The sequence below is a fragment of the Balaenoptera ricei genome, chromosome 8 (genome assembly GCF_028023285.1).
Source record: "Balaenoptera ricei isolate mBalRic1 chromosome 8, mBalRic1.hap2, whole genome shotgun sequence".
NCBI classification, from domain to species: Eukaryota; Metazoa; Chordata; class Mammalia; order Artiodactyla; family Balaenopteridae; genus Balaenoptera; species Balaenoptera ricei.
This window is the reverse complement of record NC_082646.1, coordinates 41352769-41374992: the sequence shown is the minus strand read 5'-3', so window position 1 is coordinate 41374992 and position 22224 is coordinate 41352769. Positions and strand designations below refer to the sequence as shown.

General features: G+C 36.0%; 1 protein-coding gene across 1 annotated transcript; it reads right to left on the bottom strand.

Moving 5' to 3' along the window:
• Positions 1-654: 654 nt before the first annotated feature.
• CWC15 (CWC15 spliceosome associated protein homolog) lies at positions 655-11517 on the bottom strand. The gene is made up of 7 exons (XM_059929386.1): positions 11402-11517; positions 10082-10220; positions 9385-9497; positions 8716-8804; positions 7437-7550; positions 3902-4020; positions 655-1124 (listed from the first exon to the last, which is right to left on the bottom strand). The coding sequence occupies exons 2-7, from the start codon at positions 10210-10212 to the stop codon at positions 995-997; spliced, it is 696 nt and encodes a 231-aa protein (XP_059785369.1). The 5' UTR covers positions 10213-10220; positions 11402-11517; the 3' UTR covers positions 655-994.
• Positions 11518-22224: the final 10707 nt, after the last annotated feature.

Genomic DNA, 22224 nt, shown 5'->3' with positions numbered 1-22224 from the left:
AAAAAAAAAAAAAAAAAAAGTTTTATCTTTAACCTTACCAAACTCAACATCATTCACAGCTGAGGAATCCTATGAATGGGTCTCTATCTGGAGAAAGCTCAATTTCTGGTCTCACATTTTCCTATCAATGTGACATCCTTAAAATCCCAGCCCAGGTTTAGGGAAACTTCATTTTCCAGCTGTGTAGAGACCCTCCCACTTCCCGTATCCATATCCTCCAAGATAACAAACAATTCTATTTCCAAAGGTTTTATTTCATGTATTGATGTTAAACTCTCCAAGGTTTTGTATCTAATGAGTGTCAGTGTGCAAACTCTACCTATCTCATTCAAGAGAAACATGGCAGTTGAGTAACTAAGACACAGGTGAACGTCACATGCTTCCTAGGCATGCTTAAGGAGCTCTTGTTTTGGGCTGAGAGAAAAGAAAGGGGCGCCTGCAGAAGTGAGAGGTACCCCATGCTCCCTCAGACACACACTCAGGGCGCTTCCTGCTTGATGACAGTCTTCCATACCAACATGGTGGTCCAAAATGGAATCTCTTTAATTTTTCATCACACTTTTAAAAGATACAGAGGAGATATGAATTAACTGACTTTAAGTCAATGTTAGAGATATGAGGAGAAAAAGTTAACACAAAGAAATACAACACACGAAAGAAAATATGCAGTGTTTTATAAGCTGCACACATTTCAACAAAAAAGGTGGGGACACAGATTTGACACCGATTATTAAAAATATTTATTACAAGCAGATTCCTTTTCCCATATTCAAAAGAAAAACACATGACTGGAAATATTGAGATGGCAATTGGTTAAACCAATTCCCAGTCCTTATCAAGTTAGGAATCAATAAAGGAAAAGATATTTTGGAACTTAAAATTAGGGAAGCCTATACACAATTTAGATGGGGGGGGGGGAGAGAAAAACAAAAAAACCAAAATAAAGTCATATCGTTTACATTTTATAGGCTTTAATTAAGCACATAAAACTGTACTATTTAATATATTTCTCCATGAACTTTTTGTGAAATTCAGATCGCAGCGTATCATTTACAAATCTTTTGTCTTTCTTCTGATCATCTACACCTTTTGCACAGTTCTTGAAAACAACATCATCATCCCACCTGAAAGAAAAAAAGAAAATGAACAATCTTACAATGCTTGTATCAACAGACAAGAACACCGTGTGAACTGTAAAGCTTATTCATCACACAAAAAGATGCTCAACCTGTACATCACTCAACGTAGCAATTACACCCAAAAGAATAAAGTAATTCTTAATAGGCTGTTAGCTTGCTTTTTTGTAATAGGAAGGGTAATCCTTATTTAGAACATACACAACATGCTTATTATTTCTCCAGTATAAGAAACTTTGAGTTAAAAAGCAGATATTACATAAATATTTAATGTTTTCAGGTCTAAAACAAAGAGGCAGTACCTGGTTCTACCCTGATTAGTATGGACAGCTCTAGATGATAGCGGGACGATTTACTATAGTTAGATTATGTGGTTTTAAGGATTTTATACATACTCTTTTATCAGTTAACATTTAGTAATCATTCACTGTAGTATTTACAATTTAGGACAAAAGAAGAAACTATTGGGGTAAAACAATTAAGGCTCATATACTGGCTCACATCTACATTAACCACAAAGAAAGAGCAGCTGAAGAGCTTAGGGCAGGAATCTCTAGTTCGTTTCTCCTGGTTGGATTTCATAATGTGTAAGCTTAAAAAAAAAAAAAAACACCCACGGATGGGCTACAAAATACATGTTTTATAGAAAATAAAGATTATGATTTCAAAATATCATCTAGCATATAAAACACAAACCCATACATGTAATACATAAACTCTCACAAACATATATAAAATGAAAGCCTATATAATGTGTGTGTTCGCCTGTGGACGTATGCACGCCAGAAGAAACTGCACGTCGAAAATAAGCAAAGAACGTGGGCATCTTTGAAAAGTGTTTTAAGTCATCACTGGTGCAGTACAGAGAAATGTGAAAAGCTGAGCAGAGCTAGGTCAAATGTGATCTGCACGTTAAGACAACATGTTTCGTCTCCAAACAATTTTATGTGCATCCAAACAAGGCAGAACTATATAGCTTAATACAAATATAAATCAATGTAGTTTTTTCTCTACCCACTCTCTCCTCAACTCACTCCCCACAGGCTTTGACCCCTCCCTCTCAACACCAGCACTGCTCTCCCAGGGCCCTAACTCCAACCGCCACTTTGCAGTACCCACTTCACTTGGCCTGTCAGCAATATCTGACCTAGATAATCACTCCCCTCCTCTTGAAACTGTCTGTGTGGCTCCAAGACACCTACCAGCCTCTTTCGGTTCATTTCTTCCCCACTGGCTGCTCCTTCTCAGCCTAGTTTTTTCATTCATAATTCAAATAATCAATACTTACTGAGCACCTAGTACGTAGCAGGTACTATTCCAGGTATGGACAGCTTATTATCTACCCGACCTCAAAATATTATCCCAAGCTCAGTCCTCTGACCTCCTCTCTGGCTATACTCATTCACTAAGTAACCTCATCTAGTCTTCATGGCTTCAGGGAACTTCTGTAAGTTGACAGCTCCCAAATTCATGATCTCTAGCCTGGGCTAACTCCAGAACTGTGTATCAAGCTACCTACTCAACATTTCCACACAGACATATACATCATCCCAAAGTTACCATGTCTTAAATCTGTCCCTCCCCCTCCCCACCTCAGTTCACATTCTTCCCCATCTCTATCCTTTCAATAGATCGGGTCAAATACCTTGGAGTCTAGTCTCTAATAAAATGTCACCTTTCTTGCAAATCCTCCCTTGCCTATGCAATTGCCATTGTAAAGACTTGTTCCTGTTTTTTACTATGAATGAGTCAGGAAGCTCCTGGATGGTTTAGAACAGGAGATTGAGATCTTTTATTTTAAAAGGATCATAATGCCGCTATGTTAAAGAAAAAACCTGGGGGTAGGGATGGAGAGGGTGGTGAGCATGCAAGCAGACCAGTTCGGGGGACTGCATCACTCCGGATGGAGATGGCAGCAGTAGAGGTGGTGAGAACTAATAGATATGGTTTAAATGTTAAGCCTACAGCAGGGTTTCTCGATTACACACACACACAGACTGCTGTCCTTAGGAAGGCTGCTTGCAAGGTTGGTCCCTGGCTGGCATTTGGAAACTTGGATTGCAGGAATCTTCTCACTGTCACTGTGTCTAGACTGTCTGTACAAATAATGTGGTTTATGAACACCTGCTTTCCTTCCGGAAGTCTCAATTTTGGTATGTACTAGGCAGAGGTTGCCTATATGAGCAGCCAATAAAAACCCTGGGAGTCTCTAATGGGTTTTCCTGGGCAGCAACACTGCACAAATGTTGCTGCATTTTCATTACTTGGGAAAAGAATGTGCTGTGTGTGACCCCTCATAGGAGGGACAGAGCATAAGGAAGCACACACACTTCCTTCAGTGCCTTTTCCCTTTATGATCTGGCTGTGTATCTTAACTAAGTTAGTCATGAGAACAGCTACATGCTGAGCCCCCTGAGACCTTCTAGTCTCTGAATGTGAAGGATGGTTTTGGGGACCCTTGACACATACAACTACAATGTAAGCTTTGTAGGGTCAAGGGCTCAGTGCACTGCTCTGTCTCTAGTACTTAGAACAATCTCTGGTACACAGCTGGTTACTGTAAATATATACTGAAAATAAGTTTATTTTCTTTCATTCTCCTTCCATTATTCCAAAATGTGATAGAGAAAAATATCAGTGGAAAGTGGGTATTAGAAGCTTTACATAATATAGTTTGCTATAAAACTCATAATCTGTGTGTGTGTGTGTGTGTATATATATATACATACATGTATATATCTCTCCAACCCATTATTGTACAGTACCTTCTTTTAACTTTGAAGTTGGCCTGAGGCTGGGATGGGCCAGTGAGATTAAGGAGAGGGTTTCCACTCAGAATGTTTTCCATACGAATCCTTTCTTCTTCAGCCTTTTGTTCTTGTTCCTGCCAACAAGAGGGGAAGATTCTTATTTACTTATATTACTTCTGGCGTCAATCTTGTAACTCATATTTTAAAAGACTGTTAGGATATTAAGAGGGAGATGGGATCAGCATCAAGGTAGTATTGCTTTTTCTTTGTTTTTAAGACATACCAGAAAAGTCTCACTTATCAAAATAAAATAATTGAGCATTTTCATTATAAATATTTCATGCTTGCCATCATACATTCATTAGTCTTTTCTGACTTTGACATTCTTGAGTTGCATATTTAAATCTATTTTCTTTCTTAAAGTACATACAAAATTACATAAGTGTTTAAGAGAGTACATCTATAAACATTCTAATAATTTAAGAACATATTAAACATCAAAAAGACACATTTAGCAAAGCAATTATCTCAATTTTTAAGGAAGGGTTATATGTAACTGTGATTAAAAATAATTTTATTTTGAATTACTAACAATGTAAACTTGCATCTCTAGGACTGGTGACAAGTTATTATTAACCAAGAATTATGTCCTAAAATAAGATAAACCATCATGTAAAAAACTATATTCAGTAAACATGCATTTCTACTAATTTACCTGAGGTTTACCCATTTTATTTTTATGATTTATTGTTAATGACTTTCTATTTTTATCTCTGTCATCAGTTACATGCTTGTCTTTCTTCACTTTTATTTTAGCATTAACCTCTTTAAACTCAAATCACCCTCAGTCTCCTTCTTAGAATTAGAAATATAAAATGTCTAAAATCCTTAGCCATAACTTCTAGATCTACCTGATTCCATGCTATCTTAAACCAAACATAGATCCCACTTTGCTGTGTTTTGGGGATGACAAAATTGATGACTTAATATACCAAGGGAAAAAGGACTTTCTGGAAGTCTATTTATAATGAACCTGTGTTAGACCACTTGGAAAAATTACCTGATTTTCTATACAGGTTAAAGATACGTCATTTTAATAATCAAGTGTGAACAACTGATTTCATTTTTATGAGGCCAAATAATTGGGAGGTGAGAAGATGCAATTTTCAGGGAAATTAACAGGAAAATTCCTTTAGGTCATTTTCAGACTTTAAGCAAGCAAAAGTCAGGAGCATCCACCATAGATAAAGAACAGATAGCTTTCTAAAAATTACATACTTATTTTTAACAAATTATATTGATGCTAAAAGTAAAAAGACGTATCTCTGAGATGCTAGACAAACAGGAGCTCAAGCATACAATGTATCCAAATTTATAATATAAGAACATATGTGATGTAATAAGGTCCTGATCATTTTATGTTCGGAATATTATCTCCTTTAGAGTTACTGGTTGATTGCCATACATAGCACTGGGGAAAAAAGGTGCCAACTCTTTTCATACTCAAGTACCAGGTACACTGTTTCATGACTATAGGTATAAAGGATGGACAGCCTGTGGTTTGGTCAAATCTGAACCATCTTGTTTTGTAAATAAAATTTTACTGGAACACAGTCACATCCATTTATTTATGCACTGCCTGTGGCTGCCTGTATTACAATTAGCTGAGTTGAATAGTTGAGACGGAGGCTGTATGGCCTGCAAGCCTAAAATATTAACTATCTGGCTCTTTACAGAAAGTTTCCCAGCCCTTGACACAGGCTGACTGGTTTGAAAACATTTTGGAACACCTCAAAAACCAGCCACTAGAAAGCCAGACAGGGAAATGGGGGACAAATGGAATAAAACTGTCATTCAACTCCAAAAAAACACCGACACATTTTGTACAAAGAAATCAGATGAATCTTGCAAAATTGCCAAGATCTTCTGTCTAAAATGTTTACGCTCCTTAAAGGTCAACCAAATTCATTTAAATGTCTCTTTGCGTATCCACAGCTGTTAGGGAGGCCAAAAGAATCTGGAACAGAACAACTGCCCTCTTGTGGTGTGCCAGTGTAGGAATGGTCTTATAATTCTACAGGAGTTATGCTATCCTATGCCAAATTCTGACAAGAATTGTATTTTTAAACATTTTTCTTCTTCAAATCTGAACTCTAGCAGTCTTCAAAGCCTACCCCCAAATCTTCCTCTTTTCTGAATTCTTCCCTGCCCCTTCTGATCCATATGAACTCTACCCCCCTAGGTTCTAAGCATTGACCTACACCAGTCTTTTCCCCAAGTCTCTTTCCTTTTTTTAAATAGAGCAATTCTTGGTTCAAATGAAATCTTACACAGAAGCCCATTACAAAAGCTGCTCTTTTCCGGTTGGAAGTGGAGGCAGGGACTTCCCTGGCGGTCCAGTGGTTACGAATCTGCACTGCCACTACAGGGGACATGGGTTCGAGCCCTGGTTGGGGAACTAAGATCCCGCATGCTGTGCAGTGTGGCCAGGGGAGAAAAAAAAAGGAAGTGGAGGCAGACATATCTACTTGAGTGTCTCACAATATATCAAGTTCAGTATGTGCCCAACAGAACTCATCATTTTTCTCTCCACTGAAACATGCCCATCCTCTGCATTCCCTGATTAGTGTATAGCACCAACGTCGACCCAGAAACTGCCACAGCTAATCAGTCACTTTCTCTGGTCAATTTTATCTCCTTGATAGCTCTATCAGCATCTGTTTACTTCTCTCAAATCCAACTCCTGTCATGCAAGATTCTCATAACTGCATGTGAGGATTATTGGAACAGCCCCCTACTCAGTTCTTTCCTCTACCCTCCACACCTCAGCCAGAGTAATCTTTCTAAAATGCATACCCAACCTTACCATCTCCAGCTGAAATGGACTAGTTCCACACGTCCTTTGGAAGAGAGTTCAAACTCCTTTAGCACTGGTCAGCAAATCTCTAGCGCTCTGACTTGCTCTTGCCTCCCAAGTTTTGTCTCTTACTGTTACTACTATGGGTAATTCACTCAAAGTTTAAAGGTACGTACTATGGATCCCACTTAATTCGTCTAACTGTCTTTGAGTTCGACATTCTTTCCTTCCATTGTGTAAATGTAGAGACTGTGGGGACTCAGAGAAGCTAGGTTATATAAAATTTATTGACAGATGGCCTCAGCAAGTGCCTGGAAAGAAGGCTGGGTCAGAAGACAAGGAGAGAGATAAAGATGGCCTCATTATACCTGTGGGTTCTTTGTAGGCTATGACTACATCTTAATCATCTTTGTTTCTTCTGACACTTAACAGACACTGACTATATGTCTATTGAACAAATAACTGAATGAAGAGCATTTTGACGAGTATGTCTGAACTATTTGGAAAGAATTTCTAACATAACCAGGAGATTCAGGATGTCACAGGAATCACCAGATTTATAGACCTACAGGTCCTATAATATCGAAACATGGTAAGGATGATTTCTAATATAAGGTGATATTACTTGATTTAAAAAACACTTCTACTTTAGTTTACGTGAGAAGATGCAAATATTTAACATGCTGGTTTTACCTTCCTGGCCTGCTCTTCAGCTCTTTCTTTTTTAATTTTTTCCAGCTCTGCAAGAAGAGCTGCAGTATCATCATCATCACTCTCCTCTTCAAAATCTTCATCTTCATCTTCCTCCTAAAAAAGAATGGTGATGGCCCAGGAGATGGGAGACAAAATAAAGATTATTCATTTTCTTCCATAGAAGTGGCACTTATCAAATCTTTGGAGCAGAATTAATTTTCCTAGAGGGAAAGGTAAATGTACCTAAATAACGATTAAAATTAGCAACAACCAAAAAATAAAATAAAACCCCCCAAAAAAAGCTTACATTTACTTACTAAAATGTCAACCTCTGATGTATTTTAGACATTATAACAGCAAAGAGTATAACGAAGGACCTTTCAAATTTACATAGTCAAATGGGAATTTACATATGAAAATATTTCTAAAACCAGAAAAGGAACACTTTGTACTGATACACACCACATACTTTGACCCTGGGAGTCAAAATAATTTTATATAGCTCAAAACAACTAGGATTTAAAGATAGTCAAAGGTACAGAAAAGGGTGCTAAATTCTCAGAAAAAAATAGTTTCAAATGTATAATCATTATATCTCACTTAAAATTGAGTTCCTTATATTGAATTATTGAGTTAATTTTTAATTTAGTCTGTCAACTCTAGAATTACTAATATATATGCTTAATTAGATGCTACCCTTGAAAAGTCACTCAGGTTTTTCCTCTGTATGTAGAAAACTGCAAATTAATTACAGACTGTGCAGTCCCACTAAATTTTAATGTTAATTAAAGTGCCAATCCTTAACAACCTTCCACTTAGATCACATTCCTCCCTAAGCACAGAGGGAGCCGTTAAGTGCAGTGAACATCTGGAAGGGGCATCACTGGTAGCAAGTATGGAAAGGCCCCTACATTCACTGCAGGGGATGCTATCAATAAAGAGCCCAGTCTGAAGAGTGCCCTCTGAAGGGGAATAACTAGTCCAATTTCCATGGTTTAATACAGGGAATTATTTTTTAGGGAAGCATATCTTTTAATAGATCTCTTCCTTCTTTGGCTCTCCAGAGATCAAACTTGAAATCTGATTAACCACAAGATAATGCTTTTTCTTTTGAAATAAACTATAGAGTTTAGCATTGAAATCAGAGCTATAATTGAATAATAGTAAGTAAAAATAAATACAAGTCGCTTCTTAAAGCCAAAAGAATAGATAAAAAGGTATTTCAGGAAAATGGTAAGTAAATTACTACATGGAGATGAGAGGACGAAGTAAAACATACATCTGTTAGAGGGTCGTCTGCATCGAGGTTGGCAGCGGGAATCTGGTCCAACCGAGGCTTCTTTGACACTGAAGAGGAGGTTGTATGTTCTGGGGGAAAACAAACATTATTTAGCTTACTGAATCAAATCCTGCATTTCTTATAACATTTTAGGGACCTGTGGGCAAGAAGAGCTTAGAGGTCTTAAGCATGACAGTAGGGATTATAACCTCAGTGCCTGGCAAATAAGCCCTTGGCAGATATTTATTGAATGAATTAATAAAAGTATTGATTTTAATATGGGAACTGTAGCCTCTCTCAGGAAATTTAGGAAATAGTTTACATATGCTAGAAAGAAAAATGGAAGAATTTCATAGACAGAAACCATGCGGCCTCAAAAAGTCTGGCTGTGTAAACAGTTAAAAAACTCCTTGATCTGAACTCAAACAACGGTTGCTAAATACCCCCAGATCACCTAGTTCTTTCTAACACAGAAACATAAAAAGATGGAACTGGAATCAACTTCATTATCATCTCTAATCCAATCAAATCTTTCAAGAAACTGTTATAGCTCACACCCATATTTAAAAGCAAACAAACAAAAATAGTAATCCATTCCAATTACCAAATGAAAGAAAAACTACTGTCAACATAATGTTATGAGAGAAACATCTGGGGTAGTGTTGGCACCTCGGGTTGGCCGGTCTCTGTTTTTTTCTCTTGCAGCAGCTCTCTCTCTCTCTTCCAACTCTCTCCTGAAGTCACGGTTCCGAACTTCTTCAGGGGCATCCTGAGTGGTCTGTCTAAAGTAGAAACAAAACAGGGCAGAAATACTTCTAAAAAACACATGGCTGTAGTAATGGAAGACAATTCACGAAAAGCAACTTTGTCCTGAGTCCCTGAAGCATAAAGTCCCATTGCGGGAAATGGACAAGATCACCCTAATCTGAAGGTTACTAACAGACATTCTGTGATGTAGCCAATATTTCAAGAAACTCAAACTAAATCACAGACTTTCTTATAATAAGGCTGTAGGCTGATCAAAATGTCTTTTTGTTAGTATGTTAATTCAGATCTCGTTAGAGTAACACTTTTAACATCATATTGATTAGTACTGACAGAGCCTGGTGCCTCTGAAGTAATGTATTAGTTATTGTTCCATTTACATATGGAAATTCCTCGTTAATTGGAATTTATGCTTAAGGAATATCTAGTAGCATTTTACAATCATAGAGCGTAATTTTAGTGTCAGAAACACTATTGCATTCTACTCCTATGAAAATAGATAAGTGATAATAACCCACACATGGTACTATCTCATGACCATGTCATTCAACAGAGTTGGTCTTGCTTTGTGAAACAAGAAAAACATAAAAGGCTTCATTACCTATATTTTATCTTTGTATGAGAGGGTAGGTCTCTGCTTGAATATTGCTTTGAGAGTTGGCTCAAATCACCTTCTCCTTTTCCTCTCCCCCCTCTTGCAGGTTCAAAAGTTGGCCTAGCTGCTGTTGTCATCTTTTATGCTTTGAAGAAAAAAAAACACTGTCAAGTTATTTCCAATAGGACGAACTCTCTTTTTATAAAGTATTAATCAATATCCCTCCTTGTAAAACAATTTCCTTAACTTATTCCCCAAAACTTATTTGAAATAATCTCAAAAGTTATGAACAAAACAAATAATGAGGCTCAGGGTGTACAAGGAACATGGCAGATATTTAGTCTGTCATGAAGATATGAGTTTGTGTTCCTGTTCTCCTTCTGGCTCTGTGACCTCCGGCAAACCACCAAGCTTAAGTTTCTGTCATCTGTGGAATGGGGATACTCCTAATAGGATTATTAAGAAATGATGAGACTTGACATGTCAACACACTCGTAAAATACAGTACTGCCATGTCCGAGTTTTAAAAAATCTCAGCTTAACCTTACTCCACCAGACTCCTTAAGGTTCCCATTTTATCTAAATCTCACACAGCAGAAAATAGGATAGTAACTACAAAAACAAAAAAGATATATAAAAAAATCACTGACAAAGCTACTGAGTGTCCTGGAAAAAAAGCTAGACTTTGATGACAGTTACACAGGCAAAGTTCTCCAACAACCTTTCGTTGATCCAATTTTCTTCTACAGCAGCCCACGTAATACAAATCAGATCTTCTGCAAATTACAGGTTAAGAAATGCTCAAAACACAGGAACCCACCGCCAAAGGTTATGCTACTTTTGGTTTTGAGCAACTAAAGGATACTGCATAGCAGATGAGTCTACTAAAACATCCGTAAGCGTCGGAAAAGCAAGTGTCGGGGGAAACTGGGGGAAATGGTACACTTCTCTCGATTTTCAAAAAAAGGGAGAGGGATGTACCCAGAGAGGGAGAAACAGGGTTGCCGGCCTCTGGGGGCGCCGCCGCCCTCCACATTGCCCCGGGTTATCATTACCAGCGCCTCTGGGGGGTTCACCTTCGGGCTGTCACAGGGAACCCGCTGACTCTTCACCCCTGCCCCACTCGGCGAGGGGTGGGGGCGCCCGGACCCTGTTTAACGCTGTCTGCAGAGTCATCTTCACGCTGCGCTCTCCGCTGCCAGCCCGGGACTGGGGACTCTCCTGACAAGCGCTGAGCTCCACCACCCGCCCGCCGCTCCAGAGCCTCCTCTGCCCGCGCTCGCTTCTCCGCCTCCGTCCCCAACCGCCCTTTCCCGCCCCACTCACAGTCTGCTTTCCTGCTGCCGCTCACTTTGGCCGAGCTCCGATGCAGTCGCCTCAGGAGATCATACAGACGCCATCATACCTCTTGGCTCCCAGAAACCTCTGCGCCCAGGGCTAAAGCCCAAGACCCGGAAGCAAACCCCAAGCTCTTTAGCCGCCCTTCAGAGGCGGAGGCGGGGACCAATCAGCGGAGGCCAAGGTGGGAGTCGGCGTGACGACAGCAAGGGGCGGGGCTGAAACGGCCCAGGGGGCGGGCATTTGAAATCAGTGCTTAAGAGTAGACCCTAAGCATCATTTTATACCTTCAAGGACCAATTACTTAATGTCTCTTCCGTCTTTTCTTTTCCCGACCCCCTCCCAGACTCCTTCATTCCGGTACTGCGTGGACGGAAAGCCCCGGGTAGCAGACACCACGTCCCCGGCTAGCGAGAGAGAGCGTAGAAAAGGATTACACCAAACTGTTTAAATCCAACGGCTCCGGCTTCCTTTCTCCTGAGCTAGACCCAACAACCCTAGAGAGCTGGGCTACGGAAAGACTAGTATTTTCATTTAATTGGATATGAAGAAAGAACAAATAAGTACGGGGGCAACCACGATCTTTATAAAGGTACCATTCCTGCAAAAATATTAGTCTTCAAAGCAAAGGTTGTATTCGTATTGTTTGTTAAAATTTTTATTTTTTAAAAAGCCTGAGTTCTAGTGGGAGGGGAGGTGTCACTATTAGAGCTTCCTTATGTATTAACCGACATTGAACTTTTAGAACGGTGGGCCCAACTGCCAGGAGCACTAGATGCAGTTATTAATGTAAGATGGCTACTCAGGCGTTAGGTGAAGTTTTAATAAGGCAGCGAACAGGAAAATAAAAAATCACCAGTCGTCCTTACACTTTCCCCGTAAACAACCACTCTGGGAGCAGGGATCTTGTTTGCTTAGTTCATCTTGGTATCTGACCACATAGTCCTTGGCCACAGTAGATGCTCAATAAATATTTGTTGAACAAATGAAAATTCAACTCCCCCAACTTGGTTTCAAATGTAAAGAGATCATAAAATTGAACATAGAAAAGCTTTTTTCCCCTAGAACTCTTCCTTTGAACTTTACATGAAACAAAACAATAGAAAATGTCCCTTCCCCCATAAAGTTCAAGATGCAAATCTTGATTTTTCTTAGCGAAGCTATTACTCCCCTAGTCTTACACATCTCAGTAAAGGACACTACCATCATACTAGTTACTCAAACCAAAATCCCAGGGCTCCTACTTCAGTTCATTTTCCTTCATTTTTCTCATCCAGTTTATTTGCAAGTCTTGCCAATTCAACTTTCAACATACACCCTAAATTTCATTCCACTGCCCAAGTCTAGGCCACCATCATTTTCCACCTGGATTGTAATTGCCCCCTAATGATCTTCCTGCTTCCATTTTTCTCCCACAGTCAATTTTGCCTGTAACAATGAGAGTGATCTTTTAAAACTGTGAATCAGATAGTGTTACACTCCTGCATAAAAATCCACTGCACTTAGAATAAAAGTCAAATTTCTTAATGTGACCTGAGGTTTCTCAGGGTCTGGTTCCTACCTATGTCTCTGGCTTCACTTCTAATCAATCACTCTCCTACACACTAAGCTCTAGCCACAGCCAACCCTGCATTTCTGTTTCACAAGCAAGATTCCTTTGCACTAGCTTATCTCTGCTGTCTGTGCCCCAACACAGCTGTATTATCATTCTTCAAGTCTCAGCTCAAATAATCACCTCCTCAGTTTTTCCCTGACATCTACATTTGCACCCCCGTCCCTCCAACACACAAATACCATCACATCACCCTGTTTTATTTTTTCATAGTACTAAGCACTACTGAATTTATTCTGTTCATTGTTTATTGCCTTGTTTCTTGTCTGAGAGGCAGCATAACAAAGTCATTAAGAGAAAGGGATCTATAGCCTGACTGTTTTGGTTCTAAATTCCAGATCTGCCCTTTCCTAACTGTAACCTCAGGCAAGTTATTTTCCCTTTCTGTGCCCTCAGTTTCCTCATGTATTAAATGGGGATAATTTCTAGACTCTACCACATAGTGTTATTATAAGGATTAAGCAAATTAATACTTGTGCTTAAAACTGTCTCGGCAAACAGTATTTGCTAAACAAATGTTAGTTATTATTATTATTAATATTATTTTTATTATTATTGTCTATCTTCCTGTATTAGAACATAAGTTCCAGGAAAGCAGGAACCTTGTCTCTCTTGTTCACTGGTGTATCCTCTGCATATAGAACAGTGCCTGGCACATAATAGGTGCTGAGTAAGTATTTGCTGAATGAATGAATGAGTGATTGATGCACTGTGAAGTAGAGGAATGACATAACAATGGCAAGGAGGTGACACAAATATAGAAAATACCCCTGGTTTTTATGTTCCAACTGCCCTTATCAGCCCTGAGTCAATCACCTGGATTCATTTATCTCCCATTTAACTACCTAATCTTTTGGTCACCAACCATGATTAAATAATCATTCCTGTAATTTCATTAACACCAACATATAGTATAATCAGTCCAAAAAGCTTTGGCTTAAATGGTCTGAAAGTATTAATAAGAAAAAGAAATTTAAAAGTTTACTTAAATGATTTTAAAGTACTAGTAAAAAAACAAAACTCTAAAGTTTTTTACTTAAATGACTTGAAAGTATTAGAAAAAGAAAATAAAAGTAAGTAAAAAACTTAATTCACCCTCTCAGCTGACAAAAAGCATATAAAACCTCCCAAGAATCCTCATAAACCCATTACCACAAAAATCTAGTTGGGCCCTTAATGCTGCCTGCAAATCTTCTCATACTCTCCTAATTGTTTATTTTCCCATTCTGCAATATTATGATTTGCCACATTCCCCTCTTTCTTCAAATCTACACACCTCTTTCACCATCCTTTCCCTCATTTCCTTTCTCAGGAATGGGTGATCTGACTTCGCTGAGAAAATAGAAGCTCTTTTTCTCAGAGGATTCCTCATCTCCCCGCAAGCAGATCTACCGAGCTGCCTTTGACTATGTCCTTACATTCAGCTTTCATGTGCTAGTAGAGATGAGGTGACCCTAACCTTCTCCCTGTGTTCTGGGTCCAAATCCCTCCAGCCTTCTTAGTAAGTGGCATCCTGCTATATTTTCTGTCTCTCATAATCTATGAATCCATACCTTGCAGATGATTCTTGTCAGCTTTTGGATATGTTGTAGTATATTTTAACCTTAAAAAATGCTTCTTCATTTTAATATGACAACGGTCGTATTAATTCAATGTGAAAAGGACTTTTCATATCATAACTGTGATTACAAAACTGACGATTCTTATGGCAGGATATAACATAGGAATTCCAGCTTCAAAGTTTAAACAAACACTGCAGCCAGTTGAATTAAACACCCGAAAGGGAAGAAAGAAATCATAAAAACCTAGAAAAAAATTAAGAGACTATTTTTACTACTTGGGGTCTGTAAAGGCCTTTTGATGAAGGCAGAACACCTAAGAGCTGTAAAAGAAAGAATTTAAAAACTTCATCTATATAAAAATTTAATTTTATGGCAGAAGATGCCCAAAATGAAGTCAAAAAATAAATGCTAGATTAACAGGTAAATCCTGTAATGCCTATAGCATATAAAATATTACTACTGCTAGTACTACTACTACTAATATGCATAATATAAAAAATACAACGACCCAATAAAAAACTCTTTTGTCCAAAGAGTATAAACAGGTCATTCAGAAGAAGCAATTCCAAGTAGATAATCAACATGAATGACACACAACCTCTCTATTAGGAAAATGAAAGTAAACTAACAATAGATCATCACATTACAGCATCAGATTGGCAGCAATTTTTGAAAATTAATAATACAGCTGGATGGGATAGGGAAAAAGGGGATCCAATCAGACAGTGAGGAGGCATTGGCTCCCATTTCCCTCACAATAAAAATTAAAGGTGCTCACATGACCCATCATAAGGCTCTCCCCTACTTAGTTGACCTCCTGTCTTGCTCATACCTGTCTGGGCTACAAGCCTTCCTGGTGTTGTTTGAGCATAAAATCTGCCTTAGGGCCCTTACACTAGCTATCTCCTTGGTCGAGAACACTCTTACCTGTCTTCAAGTCTTTGGTCAAGTGAGGTCAGCTAACCATGACAGCCCTAATTAAAGTTGCAACCATGTTCCCACTTTGTCCTTCCAAATCTTGCATGCCTTATATCCCTTATCCTGCTCAACTTTTTCACATAGCACTTATCATAATCCTATATAATTTAGTTATGTTTATTATTAGTTATCCTGCTCAACTTTTTTACATAGCACTTATCATCATCCTATATAATTTAGTTATGTTTATTATTTCTTTATCTATCCCATGCAGAATATAAATTCTACAAGAGCAGGAATCTGTTTTGCCTGGTGAAGTAGGCCAAGCATCTAAAACAGTGCTTGGTACCAATAGGTGCCCATAAATGTGTTCCAAATGAGTGAATAAATGAATGAATGAATGAATGAGTGAGTGAGTGAGTGAATGAGTTTTAACAGGAACAAAAAAATCACATTTGGATGTAAAAAGTTATTGCCTTAATCTCTTTTATATTTTAAAGGAGAAAAAAGTAATTTTCATTCTGCTAGTCTGAAATCCAGGTTCGAAATGAAGATACGCCAAGACCCAGAAAGATGATTTCTTTTCAGGAAAATGAAAAATCATGTGATTATCAGGCTCTATATGTGTTATCAAAATTCTAATTCAATCAGCCCACCCCTAATCCAAGCACAGCTCTAATTCAATCAAACCTCCCTCCTCTTCCCATTGAATCACTTCCCAGTTTTAGTAAACCCTCTCATTTGCAAAGTTACCAACCCACAAAGTGTGAAACTTTTGCTTGAAACTGAAGGAAAAAAACCCAGTGGTCACAAGTCAGAAATCACATTTAAAAAATAAAGTAATATAAAATGACATCTGTTTAAAATTTTTAACCTGAAAATGACCAATTTTCTAATATAAAAAGTTGATGCTTTAATCTGTTTTGAAAAGTGAAAAGAATAGAAAAATAAAGTAGCTTGCTTTCTACCAACAAAATCCTGTTTTTAAATGCAGATGCTCTGGAGCCCAGAGAGACGCTTTCCTGGGGATAACCTCAAGATGAAATTTGCCGATGGTCCAGGCTAGATTACTGGACAGTAGTATAATTTAAGCACTTCCTACTTAATCTGAGTACATGGCTACCTCACTAGCTGGCCAGTCAGTTATTACTAAGACAATTAAAAGCAAATGTATTAAAAAACAGTTAAAACTAAACAACTAAAAATATAGAAAATAAAGGGATAGAAAAAGACAGGCCAGGCAAATTCTAAACAACAACAACAAAGAACTTTATGTAGCCATATTAATTATCCAAAATATTCTTTAAATAGTATAGCATTAACAAGGACATTAATATGGGCATCTTATTGCATCACAGAAATCCACTAGCAAATTGTTACAATCATGAACATTTATGCAACTAACTGCATAGTCTGGAAAAAATATGAAGCAAAAATAAAAAATTAAAAGGAAAAACTGCAAATCCACAATCATGGTGGGAATTGTTTTAACATAAACTTCTCTCAGTTTGATAGGTCAAGCAGACAAATTCACAACATTGATACACAGAAACAAGATTGTGTATAGATATGTATGCTTATTGCATTTATTTATGTATATGTGTTTATATTTATATATTGCATTTATATATGTATATAAAATCCTTCAACCAAAACAAGAGAATACACGTTCTTTTCAATAAACAATGAACATGTACAAAATTTAATCAAGTGTAAAGCCCCCAAATAAATTACAATAAATGCTTATGTATTCATTTTTAAATGATAATATTTCATCTTGTCAATTTTTGAACTTTATATAAATGAATCATATGTGTTCTTTTGTACTTTGCTTTTTCACTTAATGTGTATTATGTGTAGCTGTGGTATAATATATAGAATTTCATTGCATAAAAATACATAGTATAACTTATTTATTCCAATAATTATGCTTCCAGTATGTGTTTATTACACATAATGCCACCATGAACATTCTTGGAAATGTGCAGAGGTGCATGTGTACACATTTCATATATATATCCCATCATCATGATAAGAATTCTTCTTGTCCCATAATCTCACCACACTTGATATTGTCCAACTTTTCAATTTCAGCTCATCTGGTGGGTGTATAATGATATCTTATTGAGGTCTTAATTTGTATCTCCTTGAGTACTAATCTCCTTTCATATTTTTATTGTCCATTTGGATTTCTTTTGTGAAGTATCTGTTCAGTCTTTCTATTGAAAATTTTTTTCTTATTGATTTCTATGAGTTCTTATTACTTTGGGCATCAGTTCTCTGTTACTTATTTGTGCTGTGCATAAATTTTTCACTTCTTGGCTTCTCTTTTTGGTATATTTTGATATATAAAAATTAATATGAGGGTAGTTCAGTTTATTAATCTTTTCCTTTTTGCTTAGTACATGGTATTTCTTTATTAAGTAATTCTTCCCTACTTTAACATTACATTGATATTCTCAGATACTATCTTCTGAAGGTTTTATAGTTAGGCCTTTCACAGTTCTACCAGGAATTCATTTTTGTGCATGGTGTAATAGAGGGGTCTTGAAATCTGGTAAAGCAAGCCTTCTCACCTTGTCTCTCTTTTATGAGTACTTTGCTATTCTCTGCCCTTTGCACTTCAATATAAAATTTAAAGTGTCATGTTCTATGAAAATACTTTTGGGATTTTGATTGTGATAATGTTGAATCTGTAGATCAATTTAAAAATCGACATTTATACAATATTGAGTCTTCAAATCTATTAACAGGTTATGTCTTTTCCATTTATTTAGATTTTCTTTAATTTTCCCTAAGTAGAGTTTTATTGTCTTCATAGAAGTGTTGCAAATTTTTGTTAGCTTTAGCCTTAGATACTGCTTAATTTTTAATGCTATTATAAATGGCATCTTTCTTAAATTTTAGTTGTCTAATTGTTCATTGCTGGTATGTATAAAGATAATTGTTTTTTATATATTGCTATTTTAAATTCAGAGACTGTTCTAAACCCTCTTATTAAGTAAAATAGTTTATTCATAGAACTTTTGGATTTTTTACATATACAATCACTTCTAAGAATGACAACAGTTTTGTTTCTTCCTTTCTGATCTTTTCTCCCCTCCTCCCTTTTTTTTCCTTGCCTTCTTAAAATGGATAAGACATCCAGGACAATGTTAAATAAAAGAGGTGATCACAGGCATCCTTGTCTTTTTCCTGCTCTGAAAGGGAAAACTTTTAATTACTAAGTATGATGTTTACTGAAGGTTTGGGGTAGATGTACTTTATTCAATTAGAAATTTCCCTAGAATTTTTGGTTTGCTAAATGGATGGCAGATTTTATCAAACACTTTTCTGCGTCTAATGAGATTGTCTTTTGATCTGTTACTGTGTGTTATTATATTAATTTATTTAACTATAAACTAACCTTTCATTCCTGGAATAAACCCATCTTGATTATGATGAGTATATTGCAGGAATCAGTTTACTCAGATTCTATTTAGGACTTCTGCATCTGTGTTCATAAGTGAGACACCTATTATTTTCCTTTCTCATGATGTCCTTGTACATACAATTTGTATCATAAAATATGTTGGGAAATATTCTTTCTTTTTCTGTTCTCCAGGAAAATTTGTCTAAAATTGGAATTAACTTCTTCCTCAAATATTTGGTAAAATTTGCTGGTGTATCCATTTGGGGTGTAGAGTTTTCTTTGTGAAAAAAGTTTTGATTACTGCTTCAGTTTCCTTGATGGTTATAGATATACTCAGCATTCTATTTCTTCTTGTGTCAATTTTGCTATTTACATTTTTCTAAGAATTTATTTATTTCATCTGAATTTTAAAATATGTTGGCTTAAAGTGCTTTTTAGTATCTTTATTTTCTTTTTTATGTCTGCAACATCTATAGTGATGACCTCTTTGTCTTTCCTAATACTGGTTATTTCTGCCTTCTATTTCTGGTCTTTACCATTTTCACCAGGGGTTTGTTGATTTTATTAGACTTCTCAGAACAACCCAACTATTGGTTTTGTTTATTCTCTTTATTTTATATTGGTTTTCTATTTCATCAATTTCTGGTCTTATTTTTATTGTTTTCTTTGTTCTACTTTCTTTTCTGTACTTCAACTTTCTGTGATGGATGCTTAGCTCATTTAATTTTCCAGTCTTCTTTCTTTTCTTAGATATTTATTTAAACCTATAAATCTCCCTTTTAGTACTGTTTACCAGCATCCCATTAGGCTTGAAATGTAGCATATTCACTCTCATTTGGTGTAAAGTATTTTCTAATTTTATTTTTATTTCTTTATGATTACAAGGTTTATTTAGAAATATATTTTAAATTTTACAGAATTGGGAGCTTTCTAGTTATCTTTTTAATATTAATTTCTAACTTTATTATTTTGTGGTCGGAGAACATGTTCTGCCTGCTTTCAACCCTTTGACATTTGTTAAAACCTCTTTTATGGCCACAGTTTTATGGTCAATTTTGCAAAATGTCCATAGTACTTGAAAAAAATTATATTCTGCAGTTTGGGAGTACAAAGTTCAATATATGAACTTTAGGTCAATTTTTAAATTGCCTCACTCAAATATTCTATATGGCTTTTCAACTACTTGATCAATTAGTGGGGTCCTATTTTATGCCTTTCTTCTCTGGGTCTCTGTCATTCTCAAAAGTATCTCAGATTAGGTGATAAATGAAAGGATGTAACATAATGTTAAAATTGAGAACCACTCATGAAAATCTGAAGTGAGTGTAGAATTTCTACTAACTCAGTCAATAGTCAGCATTTTACTGGAGATCATATCTAATTATATGACTTCCATTCCTAAGCAGCTCAAAAAAAAAAAAAAAAAAGAAAAAGAAAAAAACAGTAAAAACGCTATGACTGCTGGAAAAGAAGAGATATAATTTTTGTATATATTTTCAGAAAATATTATGTACATGAAAAACTCTAGAATCAATGGTCAAGCTAATAGAACTAGTAGAAAATAAGAGGAATAAGGTTTGAAAAGAGATATAAGATCAATTAAAAAATTAATAGAAAAAACTGTCCATAAATTACTAAAAAATTACACTAAAAAACTACGAAGTTCCTTAGAATATATCTGAGGAAACAGATATATATCTTTATAGATAAAATTCTGAAACTTTATTGAAATATACACAAGATCTGAATAAATGGAGGAATATACCAATTAATGGGTGGGAATGCTATGTCTACACCAAATTTTTATTTAACTTCATGCAATTTCAACTCAAATCAACAGGGTTTTTATAGAGCTTGACAAATTTATTCTAAAATGAATACTGAGGTTTAACTTTACTAATCTAGTCAAATTAATTCTGAAAAAGATGAATAAGGACATTGAGACTAGCCTTACCAACTATCAATACTAAGTATAAAGCTATAGTAATTTAGACAATATAGTTTTGGCACAGAAATGGACACAGAAATCAAAGGACTTGAATGGAAAGGTTAGAAAGAGAACAATACTTGTTTTGGAACTTGACATATGAGTGTGGAGGATTCCAACTCAGTGGGAAAATGGTGGAAGACAACTGGACTTCTACAAAAATACCCCAACAACAATATAGATCCCTACCTCCTAACAACAATGTTCTAAATGAGTGAAACAAATAAATGTGAAAAACAAAGAAATTAAAAGAGAATAAAATCTTTGTGACTTCAAAGATAAGTGGGTTACTTAAACAAGACATAAGGGAACAAAACATAATGGAAAATATTAATAAATTTAGTTACATTTAATTTTTCAAAATAATCTGAAAAAGATACCATAAACAGATTTAAATGGAGGCTAGGATAAGATATTTGAAATAATACAATAGACATAGAATTAGTATCCCAAACATTTAAAGAACTTTTACAAATCAGTAGAGAAAGAAAAACACTCTAACTGAAAAAATGGGTAAAGGATATAACATAATTATCAAAACCCACAAAAGGCCAATAAATCAATGAAAAAGCATGCCACCAGAAAACAGGTCACACAACATTAATATTAATAACAATATAAAGGAGATCAATTGTTTTGCCAATCAAATTGCCAAGAACTAAAAATTTGACACTGTCAAGTGCATCTGGGGATCTGGAGAAAGAAACTCTCCTCCTCTGCTAGTGACTGTGTTAATTAGGAAAGTCAATAGATAAGCAACATGACATTGCCTAATAAAATACAAAGTGTAGTTTATCATTAAAAAATAACACCAAAATATCTAACCTAAATAAATTCTCACATATAATTACTAAGACACAGGTAAAAGGTTTTTAATGCAGCACTGTTTACAATAAAAAACACTGGGAGTAATCTAAATACCACCAATAGAGAAATACATTAAAAATATATTCTTATGACAGACTATGTATGTATATATATGAATATATCTTGAAGCTATCAATGTTTAATTTAAAAATTACAAAAATATTATTTGGTATAAAATAATTTATAGAAAATAAAAATAGCAGATACACAAAACAACACTATATATGTGGATACACAATACACACATACACACACACACACACAAACATCCACAGGTAGAAAATACACCAAATTCATGATAGTTGTTGTTTCTGGCGTTGGGGAGGAGAAGGAAATTAGGATTTGGGGTTTAGATCTGAAAGGGACTTCCACTTCATCTGAAATATTTATTTCTTCTATTTAAAAGTACTTGAAGCAGGAAGAAGACCCTTCAGAATGTCTATTCAACATTAC